The sequence below is a fragment of the Clupea harengus genome, chromosome 1 (genome assembly GCF_900700415.2).
Source record: "Clupea harengus chromosome 1, Ch_v2.0.2, whole genome shotgun sequence".
In the NCBI taxonomy this organism is placed as follows: domain Eukaryota; kingdom Metazoa; phylum Chordata; class Actinopteri; order Clupeiformes; family Clupeidae; genus Clupea; species Clupea harengus.
In genome coordinates, this window is record NC_045152.1 from 21,174,550 (window position 1) to 21,191,197 (window position 16,648).

Genomic DNA, 16,648 nt, shown 5'->3' on the forward strand with positions numbered 1-16,648 from the left:
TGTGTGTGTGTGTGTGTGTGTGTGTGTAAAAAATGAATAGATTGAGTGGGTTGCAGGTTCACTATGTGTGTCCCAAGAGGTTGGTGTTTGCATTGACATGCTCTGAATGTCTGACTCCATGAATTTTTCATCCAGATCCACAAACTGACCTTAAATGACCTCTGTGAGGTTCTGAGGTCAAGCTGTCCATCAGGAAGCTCGATGGCTAACACCCAATCACTGACCACTGCTATTAAGGGCAATGATGAATGTAGCTCAGTTGAAAGCATAAATGTGTGGGTATGAAAAGACTGGTGGTTGCTTTTTCATTGGGTCAACTTCTTTTCAATGATCTTTACCAATCCCTCAGTGCACCGAATGAAAATGTTTGTCTGTGACAATATCTTTAGTGTGTGTTGTGTGCGTACATCAAGCTTGTCCATAAATCTCTGGAGACCTTTGTATGACCTGCATCTGCTATTTACTCCATCTCCTGCTCCTCACCTCACTCATTATCTTCTCCCCGAAGCCCCACAGCCACAGCAGCACAAAGGGTTAAAACCTGCACATGGGGTCAAGGGTCATGGAGGAGGAGACACCAGTGACCTTCTGAGCCATCATTTATCTCCTCTGCCCATCTTGTGTGAATTCGGGGGGAACACGGAAGCTAGCGGTCGAATTGTAGCAGTGATGGTAAAGTGTCATCATCCCTTTCCTTCAGTGCTATAGTGAGTCGTGTTGCAGACTCAACAAGAGACTCAATTAGAGCCTTTTTACATAGAGTAACTTTTTCTACCCTGTCTTCTCAGGGAGTTTTTAATTGAAAAAAAAAAGTCCTCATTAGTGAAATACACTTGGGACCGGTGAAGAGAGGATGCACTTTAAATTGAAGATGACGGTTCTTCCCGCACAAGCACCTCTCTAACGTACCCACAGAAGTTGACAAGTTGGCTGCGCCTGCCAGAAAATGAGGTCTCATCTGTTTGCTTCTGACATTCTCACACATTTCATTTTAAAACATTTTTTTCGAACCTTGCTGTTTTTTTTCACTTCAGATCACCGCGGACTCCAAAGAAAAAGTACGCAGTCACTTAACAACTGCAAAAAGAAACAACCTCTTTCATTAGCGAAGCTGTCTGCGCCAACCTTTTTGGAGGCGGGTGAAGATCTCAGATGTGGATTTCTGCTCACTCGCGAAGGTCTCCTTGACATTTCACAGCGCTGCACGGCACTGGCTTCTCATCCTCCGTCCCAGCGCCTTGTCTTAGAGAAGCGAAGCTTGGCCCCTGGTGACATTTACCAAACTCATCCATACATCCCCGCTTTACCACACCTGAATGAGCGCATCAGTGCAGTTCTTACTTGATCTGAGCACAGCTGATTCAGTCAGTCAAGAGGATTACTATGACATGGTGACCGATCAGGTGAGGTGGATCAAAGGGAGATGGAGGATAAGGAGTGAAGGTCTCCCCTGGATGGGTTTGTTTGTCGAAAAAAAAAAAATATAAATAAACAAAACAGAGATTCGATTCAAAGGATATATTTTTTTTGTTAACAAAATGCTATAAATGCTCATAATGCAGACTATAAAATGACATCAGATATTCGTTCTACACAGATGTTTACTAGCTGCTTCCTTGGTCATAATGCCAAGTAGATGTCACCCGTCACGGTCAGGCCTAGTTATTATGGACAGGCCCAAACCTGCCTCCGATAAACTGCGTTGTCTTGAGATTGGCTTGGTGCCGTCTTCCATTCATAACTTAAAAATAAACAAACTGAACACCCTATCCTCTAATCTTAGCACACTGGTCCTGCGTGATGTGGGTGACTTGAAAGTAGGATCTACCGTGTGTGCACGTGGGTCAGCTTGGTGGGAGACTCAAGACTCACTCACCTCACCTAAAGGCTTTGCCACACTCCCTGCACGGGGCTCTCTACACAGCTAGCTATGTCTAGCTCAATCGTTGGTGGTTGGTGGTCAAGTTTTCTTTGGTTGGTGGTTTATCCAAGTGGACACAAAGATGGTAATCCAAACACCATTAGTTCAAAATGCCCACAAGATGGCAACAAAGAGGGGAAACAATAGGGCCCTGCTCCTGCATAAGACCTAACCTATTTGAGAGCCAAGAGAGGGCAGGTGTGCTTTTACCGATCAGCCACAGGTAGTGACGTCACAGAAGGCCCACCTGTACATCAGTCCTATTCCTAACCATGTGACCTACCTTCTCACAATGCTGGGAATCCAAATCAATTCCCACTCAGTTTCAACAAACTGATATCCATGAAATAGCAACCTTTTTTAATTTCAGAATTGCCAAAAATTGTATTCGATACTATAATACTGAAATTGCCTTGTTGGCCAAGATGATTGATGCAAGGAGTTGTTTCTTGAGATCTTTAATAATAAATGCAGGCTGCAAGTCTCCCGTAACTCATTACTGCATGTAAGGGTTAATAAAAGCCCAGGGTTGTAGCTGATGTAAGATGTGAAAAGGACACACACAAACCCTCGGCTGTCCTACTTCCACATGCACTGCAGTCATGTCGCACGGTGCTGACTGTCTGGACCACAGCCAGAACTGCCATACTATAAACAGCAACACATGACAACGTTCAACTGGGAGCGAGGGCCAGGTGATACGAGGAGAAAGGGGTAGCCTGTCTCACGATAACCCGTTGCTACCCTGCGCCATCGTGACATACACTGCTTATCAGGACACCACGCCACAAAACTTGCTAGTCATAACCAGCTATGCAACAAGTGGATCTGAGCAAATCTGATCAGGCTAGTCTGGAGCTATCTAGCATAATACGAATGAAATAATTATTAAAATGGCTAAATATGAGGCAAGAGTATGTGTGTTCTGTCCACTGACAGAATTAATGTATTTATGTCTGAAGTCAAGCATGCAAGGCAGGGTCTGTAACTGCTGCATTATGAAACTGTAAACCAAGTAATCCACCGGACATTTCAGAACTATTAACTAGGTCTAAAAATAAATCCAAAGACATCAGTCTCTGTGTGAGGGAGAAGATTCTCAATTTATTGCTGTGGACCACCATGAAGAATGAGAAAAAACACAAGTTCAGAAAAGCTCAGGAGTTAAAAAGGAGAGAACTTTCAAAAAGGACAAGACAAAGCATTGTGCGATCCAGCATCTTTGCATAAAGAGTCAGGGTTAGAAGAGGGACGAGAGAGACTTCCATTCCATGAGCGAAGCCATCTAGTTTAGGTGTTTTTTTCTCAGCCTTTGGTCCAGCACTGTTTTAGAAGTAGTTGATATGCGTAGCAGTTTAATAGTCAGGGCCTTCCTTCTTCAGCTTAGAATAGTCCAAGTTCACAGCGTAGAACTGCAAGAACAAAAAGGCACAAGTAAGATAACAGAAAAACTTCCACAATAGCAACTAAATGGAGAAAAAAAAACTAAAAACAGGAGTGCCATTAAAATAACAGCGATGAAGAAGAATGAGTGCCTACTGATGAGGAGATTCAAAACACAGCTGGCAATCATCCGAGAGGCAACGCCATTAAAAGAACACTTGCACAGCCCTTGCACCCTTTAGAACTGACTGAAATCCCTCTACTTGACTCCGTTTCAAATGGTTAGCACGGAATGATTGCTTGATTAGATTTGCTACTACGAAGCAAATCAAAAGCCCACGTGAGATAATCCACATCTTAATGGGACGCACTCCTGGATTAAAGTTTAAAGCTGGCTGGGTTTAGACATGGCAGTTGTGATTCTTGCCAACACTACTAGGTGGACTGGGATTTGTGAACGTCAGATCTTTTTGCCAAATGCTATGTCCTTTATGTATATAATTTCTAACCATTCTGACTGTTGTTACAGTCAAAAGAGTATTTCAACTGACTGAAATAGAGGCCATTATTCAGATACCGTCATCTTAATCCAAATAGATAAATATGCGTTGGATCCTGGGCTGCTTATAATGTCTATGACTGGATTCAGTCTGCTGTGCCTATTTAGTTGGCTGGGGACTCCAATGAAAAAAGGTAAATGCTGATTCAATGAATTAACCACACCAGAAACCATGATTTGAATGTCCTTAGATGTTCATGAACATGTTGTGTAATACCTTGTACTGGTAAGTGGGAGCCAATTTGTTCCAGGGCTCAGGGTTCCCATTCCTATTCCAGCTGAATGAATGAATGGATAAAATGATGGAACAAATGAGCTCACAGGTGAATAAATGGACTTAACAATGTTTCCTATGGGGCTCAAACTTCAACCATAAGTCAATATGGTTGCATAGTGTATAACATAAAGGTCAAAATGTCAATGAAAGTCAAAATGATAAAGGCCGTCTATGGGAAAATCAAACCAAAATATTTCAGCAAATTCAGTGTTTAGCCATAAAAGCACTCAATTGCACTACAAATTGTAATTACAACATTAACATTTTGCTCTCATTATTTTAGAATAGTTTCTAGTTTAAATAGTAAGGATTATACGAATTTTATGAATAAAATCCAGCCCTGAGACTTTACCCATCATGAAATGTCATAGTAATGCGGGAATCTTACCTAACTTCAGGGCTGCAGATGCCCAGTCTTGCCAGGTAGGCTGCACACATCACGCAACCACCACCGATGAAAACAAACAAGGGAATAAGCTGTAGTAAAACAAAAGGGAGAAAATTCTTGTCAGCACTTAGACGCCACTTGTTTCCATACAACGTATGCAGGATCTTGACAGCACTACAACTGTATATAATCTGGCATAACCATTTCGATCCCGAAAAAACCCAGATATAATTTGGCAGCATAACATTCTTAATCTTTTTACGTTAGGTAAGTAGCTATTAAAATTACGCTACAAATCAATAACTTCCAACATTCCAGTCTTGAAAGAAAACCCTGTTACCAAGAAAAAGTAGTTGAAAATAAGTAGTTTGTTTTGTAACCAAAGCATAAATCCAGGGGTGACTGCGCTTTTGCAGCCCCTAGACTGTGGAACTGCATCCCCCTTTCGATCAGAATAGCCCCCCTCTATTGACTCCTTAAATTCGAGGCTCAAACCCCACTTTCATTTTCTAGCATTGGGATTCTCCTGATCTGAGTTGATAATTTGTATACTTGCTTTCTGCTTAGTTGAGTGTTTTGTTTCTGTTTTCTATTTTATTGTGATTTAATTGTACAGCACTTTAGTGAAAGGAAGGTTTTTTTTGTAATGTGTCTTATAAATAAGTTTGACTTTGACTTTGTTATAGCAAGCAATCGTGTCCTCGTTTCACCGGAATCGTCCTTGAGGTCACCTATACACTGACGAGACGTCGAGGCCTTCTTTGGCTGCCTGGAAGTGTATCGTTAGCCTAATACGTTTAAGATAAGCCCGCTAATACTAAGTGATATCGTGGTAAAATCAGGGTTTAGCCTACTTATTTGGATAATTAATGTATTAAGGAGTAAGACATTTAGTAATGTCAAAAGCTACATCACAAATACCAAATTGCTCTCTCTAGTGAAACGCCGTAGTTCCAAGTTGACATTCAGCTAACTAAAGCCCATCTAGGGGGTACTCTCTACTACGGTTAAACTGACATGACCCCAAGCCAGTGTCCTACTTCAATCTTCACGTTAACTAACATTCACAAACTAAGCTGAAGATATTTGGTGCAAGAGACAACCCGTTGTCATAGTCACTCATTTATATTAAAACGGCCAATCAACCAGGTTAACAAACCGTCAACAACGGCCTGAAAAACAATTGACGTCAGCTAGCAAGCTAAGTAGCATAGCGTAACTACCTTACTAGCAGGTTGGCTAGCTAGTGTCTGCTACTATCGTGTTAACATCACTCTATTTCAGATAACATTTCTAGTGTTAAGTATCAGACATCGGCCCCCAAAACACTACTTACAGCTGGATGGCTCCTAAGTTGTTTGCTAACCGTCCCAAGCATTTTGCCAGTAAGATATCAGATCTCCCAAAATGTACAGAAAACGCGGCCTACTCGCGACCTACTCACAATAAATGTGGCTAAGAGTCAGGACTGATGAGGAAACCAGTATCACAGGTCCCTCGCATTAGTGCCTGATCATATTCAATCCTATATGTGTGGTAACAGTAATTGCTATAATGAAAACAATATTTTCTATATATGTTATTCACATGACCTTAGCAGTTAGGTATGAACTTTTTCAGGTTCATTGTTTTGAAACGACATGCATGTAGGCATCGCCAAAGATGCCTAATTCTCGAGATCAACCAGATTTATAGGCATAGCTGATCTGAAATCAGCCCACACAACCAGAGTGATGACAGTCCCACGGCTTTAGATGGTTTCTCATCTGTCTTTACTAAAATGTTACTGGAACGAATTTACCCACGTGGACATCACATTCAAAATTCAAAAAGCGTGTTCATAAACTCGCTCCAGTAACTTAAAATGTGGACAGATATTCATCTAATGGAGTTCTTCTAGGCCGTATTAGGTGTGCAAAGCCAACATATCGTGTAGGAATTTTGTGTTATCAGCTGTTTTGCAGGGTTGCAGGTACAGCCTACAACGACTTCACAAGACACAGTTTATATATATAGAGCTCCGGAAAAAATTAAGAGACCACTTCAAAATGATCAGTTTCTCTGGTTTTACTATTTATTGGTAAGTGTTTGAGTAAAATGAACATGTTTGTTTTCTTCTATAAACTACTGACAACATATCTACCAAATTTAAAATACAAATATTGTCATTTAGAGCATTTATTTGAAGAAAAATGACAACTGGTCAAAATAACATACAAGGTGCAGTGTTTCCAGATCTCTAATAATGCAAAGAAAACAAGCTCATATTCATTTTTAAACAACACAATACTAATGTTTTAACTTAAGAAGAGTTCAGAAATCAATATTTGTTGGAATAACCTTGATTTACAATCACAGCTTTCATATGTCTTGGCATGCTCTGTACTATGGGGTATGGGGTCGATTTTGATGTAAAATATAATGCCAATAAGAGTGTGGTAATGGTCTGTAGAACTAAGGAGGACATGGATATTAAGTTCCCTGCCTTTCATCTTTCTGGGCAAGCTCTGGGAGTGTCCAATAGTACCAAATACTTAGGGCACATTATCACAGACACGTTGGAGGATGATGCCGACATGTTCAGACAGAGGAGATTGCTCTATGTCCAAGCTAACATGTTGGTTAGAAAATTTCACCACTGTACATATGATGTTAAAATGAATTTGTATAGAGTCTACTGCACCCCTCTCTATACAGCTCCACTCTGGGTGAATTACAAGAAGGAGAGCTTGCGTAAATTTAAAGTAGCCTATAATGACTGTCTTAGGACACTCCTGAAGAAACCCAGGAGTACTAGAGCCAGTCAGCTGTTCTGTAATATGGGTCTAACCACCTTTATGGCCTTGCTGAGGAACCTTACTTTTAAGTTTATGAGTCGGCTGGACTGCTCTACAAATTTTATAGTTGATCTGATGACAGACCCTGGCCGCAGCTCTGTCAAGTACACATCTAAGATCTGGGAACACTGGCATGAGTGCCTTTTTTAGCCCTTCTTTCCTTGTATATTTAAATGTATTTATGATTGTATGTATTTATATGTAATTTATTGATTATATGTATTGTGCATCTTCCATGTGGGCCTTGAGCCTGTAATAAAGTTTAATAATATAATATACCAGTCTTTCACATTGCAGTTCGGTGACTTTATGCCACTCCTGGCGCAAAAATTCAAGCAGCTCGGCTTTGTTTGATGGCTTGTGACCATCCATCTTCCTCTTGATCACATTCCAGAGGTTTTTAATGGGATTCAGGTCTGGAGATTGGGCTGGCCATGACAGATTCCTGATGTGGTGCCTTCATCTACACCTTCACTGACCTGGCTGTGTGGCATGGAGCATTGTCCTGGTGGAAAAAACACTCGTCAGAGTTGGGGAACATTGTCAGAGCAAAAGGAAGCAAGTTTTCTTCCAGGACAACTTCGCACCTGGCTTGATTCATGCGTCCTTCACAAAGACAAATCTGCCCTATTCCAGCCTTGCTGAAGCACCCCCAGATCATCACCGATCCTCCACCAAATTTCATAATAGGTGCAAGACACTGTGGCCTGTAGGCCTCTCCAGGTCTCCGTCTAACCATTAGACGACCATGTGTTGGGCAAAGCTGAAAATTGGACTCATCAGAGAAGATGACCTTAGAAGATGACCTCCAGTCCTCTTTGGTTCAATCCTTATGGTCTTTTGCAAACCTCAGTCAGGCCAAGTAAAACGTTGTACTGGAAGAAAACTTGCTTCCTTTTGCTCTGACAATGTTCCCCAACTCTGAGGAGTTCAGTTCTGCCAAGCTGTTCCTAAGGGCAGTTTGTTCAGATTTCAAAGTTTTCAGACTCAGTTGGGTTGCGATGCCATTGGTTCTCAGCTCATTCGGGTTAATCAGATTATCATCCTCACACCAACCCTGGTTTGTTTCTCTAAAATTGCACGTATGTATAACATGGACCATTAACCGTCTTAAGAGTGCTCACAACACAGAAAAGAAATAAAGTTATGGTCGTTAACAGTGCATTGAAAGCAAAGGCAGTGATTCTTATAAGCCACCGTCACTGTCGCAGGACTTGGGTTGAGGGGGTTGTACCTTGTACAACTATGGTTTGCCAATTAAGTTCAGAGCGATTTCTTTAATTGCATGGTCGTGAAGTTACATAATTCTGACAAAAACATGACACACAACCACAAGAAGACCCTTGTCCAATCTTGGTTTAATGTTGAGAGGGTGTTCAGATTTCAGAGACTGGATGTTGTTGGCAGATCTGCACACAATGTTTTAGGCAGATATCAGCAAGAATGGAAATATTCAGGCATACATAGAGGAGACAGATTGTATGTTCTAGACTTCCTTTTTAAAAGATCTACTGTAATTCCTCTTACTGTACTTCTCAAAAAAAGAACATTGTTTATTGATTATTTGGGGATTTCATCTCATGGACAGGGCATAACCATTAAAAACCGAGTATAAAAAATAAACATCAAGAAATTCTATCCAGTTTGTAATTTTTTTTTTATGTGATTGCAAGGATGTGAAGAGATTTGTGTGTTAAAGCATGATGACCCAATGCCCTCATGTACCAAAGGTGACGACTACAAACGAGAAAGCATTCTGTTGCGTTCTTGTGGTATGAAAGGGGCTACATCTTCCAAGAGATTCAAAAACAACAATCATCCAGATAGCCAGGTGGGTTACTCCGTCTCAAGCACACATGCTTTTAGGGGAATAAAGAGCCGTGGTGCTTCGTCCATGTGTGCTTTATGATTCTTGTTTCAAAGTACAGGGGAAATGCAACAGCTAACAGTGAAGACATCTTTGACTAAATATGTTTCATGAGAGACCACGTGTATGAAACACATACAAAAAAAAAAAAAGCCACGTGCCCACTTTCGACAGACTCAAGAAATGCTACAACAGTTATCATAAGACTTACAGCACTGTGTACTGTTCAAGATATCGTTCCTCAACTACAAAGAATTAAAACAAAAGTTCCTTTTATACACACTAAATGAACAGATATATGATGATACAGTATATGATTTAGTGTACTTTCAAGCAAGAGTGGATGAATCCCTTGCTTTGCTGATGAAGCTGACGTGATGGCAGTGATGGCATATGCATGAGTCCTGTAGTCTTAAACTGGTAGCCATTGCATTGAACCACATTTCCCCAAATACATCTGTTATGGTCTGGGGTTGACTTAGAAATGAACAGCCTGTCCAGTCACACAAGGCCAGTCGATACTACACAAATTTGAGAGACCACACGAATGACTGGCCAAATTGTTTTGGATGAGATGTATCTGTGCCCACCACAGGGGCAAGAAGAATGGAAAAGGAAGTGTGGAGAGGGTCCTATGAACCTCAGCCAGAAGCAGATGCAGGACTTAATTCCCCTCAGCTAAATGAATGGAGTTTTTTTGTTTGTTTCCATGGAGCATGGCTACGTGTGATTCAGCAGAAGGCAGACAGATTGGATCACTGTCTGTCAGTCCATTGCACGTGCACACGCACGCACGCACACATATGCACACACACAATCTCACTCGCATCTCCAGCTGTCCAATGCTATTATGTTGTCTTTTTGGTCATCTTGCCGAATTTTGCATCCAATCCAAGACCTGCAGATCAAAAAAACAAAAACACCCAAATGTGAAGACAGTATCTGTATCCACGCTGCACCGAACCTACTAGCCATTTCCTTCCTATAAAAAACGAGAAACAGAAAGAGCTACACAGATGGATGTTTTCTTTACCAGTTCACTTACCCATGAACACCAAGATTGTTCCGGTCCACTTCATGTCAGACATAACGTTGCCAAAGAGCAACACGGAGCCCAGGATGGTGAAGAACTTGCGCGTCGTGGTGATGATGGAGCAGGTCAGGGGTCCAAAGTACACCACGGTCATGAAGATGAAGGTCTGAAAGAAGAGGGTGAAGACAGCGTCATGTTACTACAGCAGGAACAAAAACCAGACAAATGTGATGAATGGTCTTGACTCAAATTAGATTTAGAATAACAGTAGTGAAAGAGATGTATGAAAGACCTTCCATTTCACCCTCTCCAGACTGGATGAACTGCGTGTGTGTCTGAGAGGGCCACCTCTAACACTGTGGTGTGTGTGTGCAACAAATTAAACACACACACACACACACACACACACACACACACACACACACACACACACACACACACACACACACACACACACACACACACACACAAACACAAACACAGAAGACTCACTTGGCCCAGTGCACTTGTAAGTCCAAACAGCATAATGTTGTAGATGATACTGGGATAGCGGTCAGCAAAACCCAGGAAGTCCCAGACCTCACCAGTCCACAGCACCCCTGCAAAAGGGGAAAATAGGATGAAAAGAGGGAGGTGAGGTTTTGACACACTGTTCCTCTGATGTGTGCACACCTAGTGCACTCACTTTCATTATTCCCCTATTCCCTCATTAGCCCTCATTATTCTGGGCCAATGTTTATAATACAGTCACCTCAGTGATTTCATCTTTCATTTCATTCCAATCAAGCTTCCTCCTTTTGTTTTGGGTGGGGGGAGGGGAAGGGGGGACAGAATAGACTGAAATTATGTCATGTCCTGTGGAGCTTTGCTGCCCTCTGGTGGTTGTAAGGAGCAAGAAGAGCTACAATAATACATGGCATGCACTCAATGCAAAGAGCCATTAAAGGCAGGTCAGAAACCTGCAGTTTACCCAGGATTACTACTGCCATTCATTTCAACAAATGACCCAAAACTAAAAGGATACATGTATGACAAATGTAGCTGGACGAATGGCATTACACTTTCAGATTCTTCCTGTCCTTCAGAACTATATATAGCCCCCCTGCAATATCCATTTCTGAAATAATATAATAACTAAATCCCCCATATTAGCCTGTAGCTAGGGAGCTCAAGTGCTAACAAACTGAATAAATCACTTCTTAATAGTCTCACCTAGACCCAGCACCAGGATGGACCACAGGTTGACGTTAAGCATCATGTGATTGGCTCCTGTCTGGTAGCGAGCCCTCATGTGATCCTGGGACACACCAGTCAGGCCATCCAGGGTCAGGGACAACAGCTGCAGCAGAGAGACAGAGAGTGCAACAAATGAGACACCATGGCAGAAAGGGTGAGGTAAAACACAGGCTTAGCTGCAGCGCAACATGGCCTTGACACTAAAGATCTGGTCTAAAAAAAGGCTCAACTGAAGAGCTTCACCACCTGGTAAGAGAGATGTGGAAGAGGGGCACATGGACCTAAATAAAAGGCATGTAGTCTGAATGGCCCCGGGTTTTGGGTAATCAATGATGCTACCAGTCAATAAACAGCTACAATGTTAGAACAAAGTTATGGCCCAACGATGCGAGAGAGAATTGAGGAAGCGCTCTGCTGTTTTGAGTCCCAGCTGCTAGAGCTCGTCCTTTCATTTTGAGTGCATGTGATGACCCGGCTTAGTGCGGTGCATTCAGAGTCCGTTAGGAGAGCAGCTGTGTCTGCCGTCTCACTTTCAGAACCGGTACCACCACAGAAAGAGCAGCATATGGCTGAGCAGTCTGACAGATGGAAACGGCTGGAATTGACTTTCAACCACTGTGGCAGAAATCTTCAAAGTTCCCCTAAAATACTGCTGACGGCTGTTCAGTTTGCACTTAATGGTTAAGTGGGGGGAGGGGGATTCACGTCCGTAAAGAAATAGAAACTGCTACTGTAGCGGTCACTTACTCTCACCTCTGGTGACGGTTGTCTTATGTCAAGACCTAAAAATGATAATGGGCCTGACAATCTGTTCATATTCTGAGTGAAAAGAGTACATTATGGAAGACATTTTTTCTTTTTAGCAGAAGAGAAAAGGCTATAATTAAGTCTGTTTTTCTCTTCACAAAGGCATAAAACATTACATAAGATCCCACACCTCTTTTATATCTGTGAAGAGCCATGAGCCATCATTTCCTTTGAACATGCCGTTCTGGGGAATTCCTGCGTTTACTGTTTACAGAACAATGATTCCCACGAGGATAGAGCAGGGCATTAAGGTAGTGACGCTTCATTTCCAGCTTTAATGATGAATAGCTGAACATGACTGTGCAGCTGTCCAACTGCGTGCTAATTAGCTTGATGCTGAAGACCAGACCAGCCTCAGATTCATCTTGTTCTACTAGTGCAGCAGGACGTAGCCAGGGAGGTGAACAAGTGTGCTATTTGGGACACTACCTCAGGGAGTGCATAGAGATCATTATCTGTCGTGGCCCCTCAGTGCTGTATCAGGTAGCAGCTATTGAGAGGGGTAATTAGTTTTAGTTTTTTAACTCAGAATCTAAGAGTGGGATTGCAAATAGAGCAGATGCTCACCAGCAGCATCTCTCCGAAACCAAATTGGTGCTCGTCCATGGCTGATCCCCCTTTGTTAGGCTTGTAGAGGAAGAGGGCCACGCCGCTCACGATCAGCACCACACACAGGTACTTGGCCAGGGGGTACTTCTTCCTCAGGATGGTGACACCCAGGATCATCACTGAAGAACAGAGACATGGAGACACCCGAGTGAACGCTATGCCCTTTTACCATGCAATGCAATACACACATTGTATGTGAAACTACAATGCTAGTTACCCAAGGGGATTAGATAAGGTTTATTTCCATGACAAGGAGACACTGAGCAGCCACATGAACATGTGTTTGCACAGGCTGACATGGCCTTTGGACAAGCATGATAAGCTTGTACTGAATGAGCACATGTATAGCCCTGTCTTAAACTAAACTAACTAACTAACTAAAACTGTCTCCATATTAGTCCTCTCTGGGGGACATCGTGCAGATGTATAGACAGTCAACCCAGCACAGTACATATGATTCATGTCTATAAAAACTCCAAAGAAATACAATTTGTGACACACTTTCACACTTCAAAATATTGGGGCAAAAGTTATCAGGCATTAGTACTACATGGAACACTGGGAAACTGGATTCTTGCACGTGTGACAAAGTAATCTATGCTTTGTCTATCAGGTTGGACAACAGCATTGCACAAGAGCACACATAGTTCTGGGAGGTACAGTCTTGCTTTCCTTCCTGTTCTAATCAACGTACGGATGCCCAGTTCCACATGTTTACTTTTTATGCGGTAAGTATAGACTGTGCAATAGCTGAGGTTAATATAATTTGCCAGCCAAACATAAAACATTCTGAAGACAAGAAAATGATTGCTTCATTACTATACATAATTGTGATCATCAGTTACCTGGAATCGGCTTGCAAGATTTCCCCAACACCTTGAAATATTAACAGAAGGGGAGAAAAAAAGAAAAGGAAACTCTTATAAAAGTACACCACATACATTTGTACTGTACAGTGTGACCAAAGAGAGGAGTGGAAAAGATCAGGGAACATTTACATTTACATTTTGTCATTTAGCAGACGCTTTTGTCCAAAGCGACGTACAAGGGAGAGAACAGTCAAGCTAAGAGCAATAAAACACCTAATAAATACCTAAAAAAAATACTACTTTACATAAGAAATAGAAAAACGACCTAGAAAGGAAAAGGAAGTGCAGGAATGTAACTGCTGAAGTGCAAGTTAAGCACTACTCAAGGTGCCAGTTAGGAAGGGAGGTGCTCTTTGAAGAGTTGGGTCTTCAAAAGCTTCTTGAAGGTTATGCAGGGAGGGGGGTTTGTTGGTTTGGGGCTCTGCTAAAGTTGAAATATGGGTCATGGAGGTTTAGTGAGACAGCTAGAGTGGGTGTACTTAAATTCATCCATAATAGCATGGTGGATAGGTCATTATGCACACGCATCCATACATTGGGTTTGACTGTAACCACCTTTACAACAAACAAATAAGATGGCCTTTGCATGCAGTTTAGTAACTGTCTCATCCTTACAGTCCTCAAAAATACACTCTTACGATGCTTTCTTTGACAACATGTGTGTATACAAACAGACTTAAGTAATCTGAACTTGTTTAAGCCAAAGGCAATAAGCACCTGTGTGGGGTAATTGACATACTGCAGGGCTAGATTGCTGGACACCATGGCACCCAGGTAAGACAGAGAACACGCCCCATAGAGCCAGTTCTTTGTGTGGTCTTGTCTGGAACCCTCAAAAAACTGGATCACTGTGGAGGAGAACAGAGGAGAGGTGAAAGAGTTCAGCAGGTTGAATAGAGATGAGAAGGGCACAGAGGCCTAGGAAAGGAGAATACATTGGGGGACAAAGGCAGGAAAAGAGCAAGAAGACAACTGCAAGAACAAACAGACACACATTTATTACTCTGAGAGAAGTAACATTATGGACTTGATGATCAATCGGTTCCTTAATCTCTTTGTTTGCCTAAAAAAGAACGTTTTAAACTGATTGTATTGTTTATCGGCTTAGCAAATGGAGTTTATAATGAAATAGCGTACATAGTAGTGTAGGCACACACAGACACAGGTGTCAACTCAGTATGAGAGAATAGACAAGGCTGTGGGGTGGCAACGCTTACTTACAGATTTTGGCAAATGCAGCATTGAAGATACACTGGATGAACACTAGTGTCGTGGCATAGCGAAATTTCTCTTTCGTCTCTCCCTGGCCATATTCTCCTCGCGTGCTGAGGAAGCAATTATATTATTATGGGGCTGTTATAGATACATATATAGAACAAACTGGAAATATAGATAACTGTAATTGTGCGGTGAATTCTGACAAAAAAAAAAGCTGCTGAACCAAAACTCAAGGACAATGTATCTGGCTCAGTCTACCTTTGTGCAGACATCGTAGATCAGCATAGCTTCTATCTACATGAATGTAGCTAATCTACGTAAAACCATGGGCCAAGTAGAAGCGTCCACTGAGAGTCACCAGGCAGTGACTTTAAAATATCCTATCATACATCTGATGTCTACTATTGGATGATGACATTTAATACAGTCACTTGCTGGCTTGCAATCTAGGTTATATGTCAAAAGTCATCTGAGCGAACGTGTACATCTAGGAGAGAAAAAGCAGTTACAAAAAATCACAAGTGTACGCAGACAGTCTGCTTTTGATTGTTTAAAAAAGAATAGTTTATGAGAAATGTGTAATTTCAAGCTAGGAGGTATTGTAACAAACTAACACTTGCACAATAGCTAAAAGCTTATCCTAAATCCATCAACTACATCCATTGATTTATAATAACGTTAGGTTCATAGCATTTCGTGCGCAAAAAGTCACTACCGGCTATTGCTGCGAAAACGTTTTCTTAGATGGTTAGCTAGGTACACTAACGCTAGGTAAACTAAGAAAGATATTGACAGCTGGCTCGTTGAGATTCAATGAAACCTGACGTGTCTCTATTGACATTAGTTGTGTGAGGTTGCTAGCGATAGCGCACTGACTCAACTTACATTGTTTCTTGGAGTATGCCATAGTAGAAATAACATACAAAAACTCCGCAAAAACAGATGATGAATCGTAGTCTTTCATTTAGCCATAACGGTGCCTTCCCGTCTCCCTTCCCCTCGGTCATGCTGTCGTCTATCAGTGCTGGTAGGGTCACAGACACCGCTCCGCTCCCTTGGCTCCTCAGACCCACGTCTCGCTCCACTATCCCCGTTGTCACAAATCCGGAAATGGTGACACTGTTAGGCACCCCAAAGGATAGCCCGCAGTCACAAAGGATGAGTGTTTATCTCTGTACCTGGTCTAGCGTCTGATTGAAATGTCCAAATGTCCTCTTCCTTATAGAACTGGCTTTCTATTTAACATCTCGGCTAGCTTTGCTGACTGACATGCCATTTTCACCCAGCAATATCTCGTTTGGCTTGTATCTCCCTTGTAACGGCACTTTTACTAACAGAGCACCAATGCTCCTATTCAGCGGCAACTTGGAATGTTTTCATTGTGGTAAGGAGCGTCAGCGATTAGTGGAGATGAAGGACCAAACAACGCAAGGAACTCCTCAGAATGTGCCGGTGGGCTTAGCAGACTGGTATGCAGCGTTTCCTAATTGAATACATGCCATGGAACCGTATAATTAAACAAGGATCATGGAACTACTTCATCCCAACGTGGCGGGTCCCACGAATTCCATGCGCGAAATACATGAAATTGTTTCACTCGGGCGGTTTAATGTTGAAAATGGAAATGTAATGACATAAATGCAG

General features: G+C 42.0%; 2 protein-coding genes and 1 long non-coding RNA gene across 3 annotated transcripts; 1 reads left to right on the forward strand and 2 right to left on the reverse strand.

The window, feature by feature from the left end:
• The first annotated feature begins 580 nt into the window (after positions 1-580).
• Positions 581-2,513, forward strand: LOC116221174. Its single transcript, XR_004164055.2, has 3 exons — positions 581-672; positions 789-951; positions 1,035-2,513. It is a non-coding gene; the product is annotated as an uncharacterized LOC116221174 (long non-coding RNA).
• Positions 2,514-2,997: 484 nt separating this feature from the next.
• On the reverse strand, positions 2,998-6,021 carry ndufa4a (NDUFA4 mitochondrial complex associated a). Its single transcript, XM_012825703.2, has 4 exons — positions 5,865-6,021; positions 4,529-4,617; positions 4,081-4,141; positions 2,998-3,333 (listed from the first exon to the last, which is right to left on the reverse strand). The coding sequence occupies exons 1-4, from the start codon at positions 5,904-5,906 to the stop codon at positions 3,277-3,279; spliced, it is 249 nt and encodes an 82-aa protein (XP_012681157.1). The 5' UTR covers positions 5,907-6,021; the 3' UTR covers positions 2,998-3,276.
• Positions 6,022-8,706: 2,685 nt separating this feature from the next.
• Positions 8,707-16,552, reverse strand: slc35b1 (solute carrier family 35 member B1). Its single transcript, XM_012825974.3, has 9 exons — positions 15,890-16,552; positions 15,008-15,111; positions 14,504-14,634; positions 13,763-13,793; positions 12,876-13,036; positions 11,478-11,604; positions 10,758-10,864; positions 10,278-10,431; positions 8,707-10,130 (listed from the first exon to the last, which is right to left on the reverse strand). Exons 1-9 carry the CDS (start codon positions 16,009-16,011, stop codon positions 10,081-10,083), a joined length of 987 nt encoding a protein of 328 aa, XP_012681428.1. The 5' UTR covers positions 16,012-16,552; the 3' UTR covers positions 8,707-10,080.
• Positions 16,553-16,648: the final 96 nt, after the last annotated feature.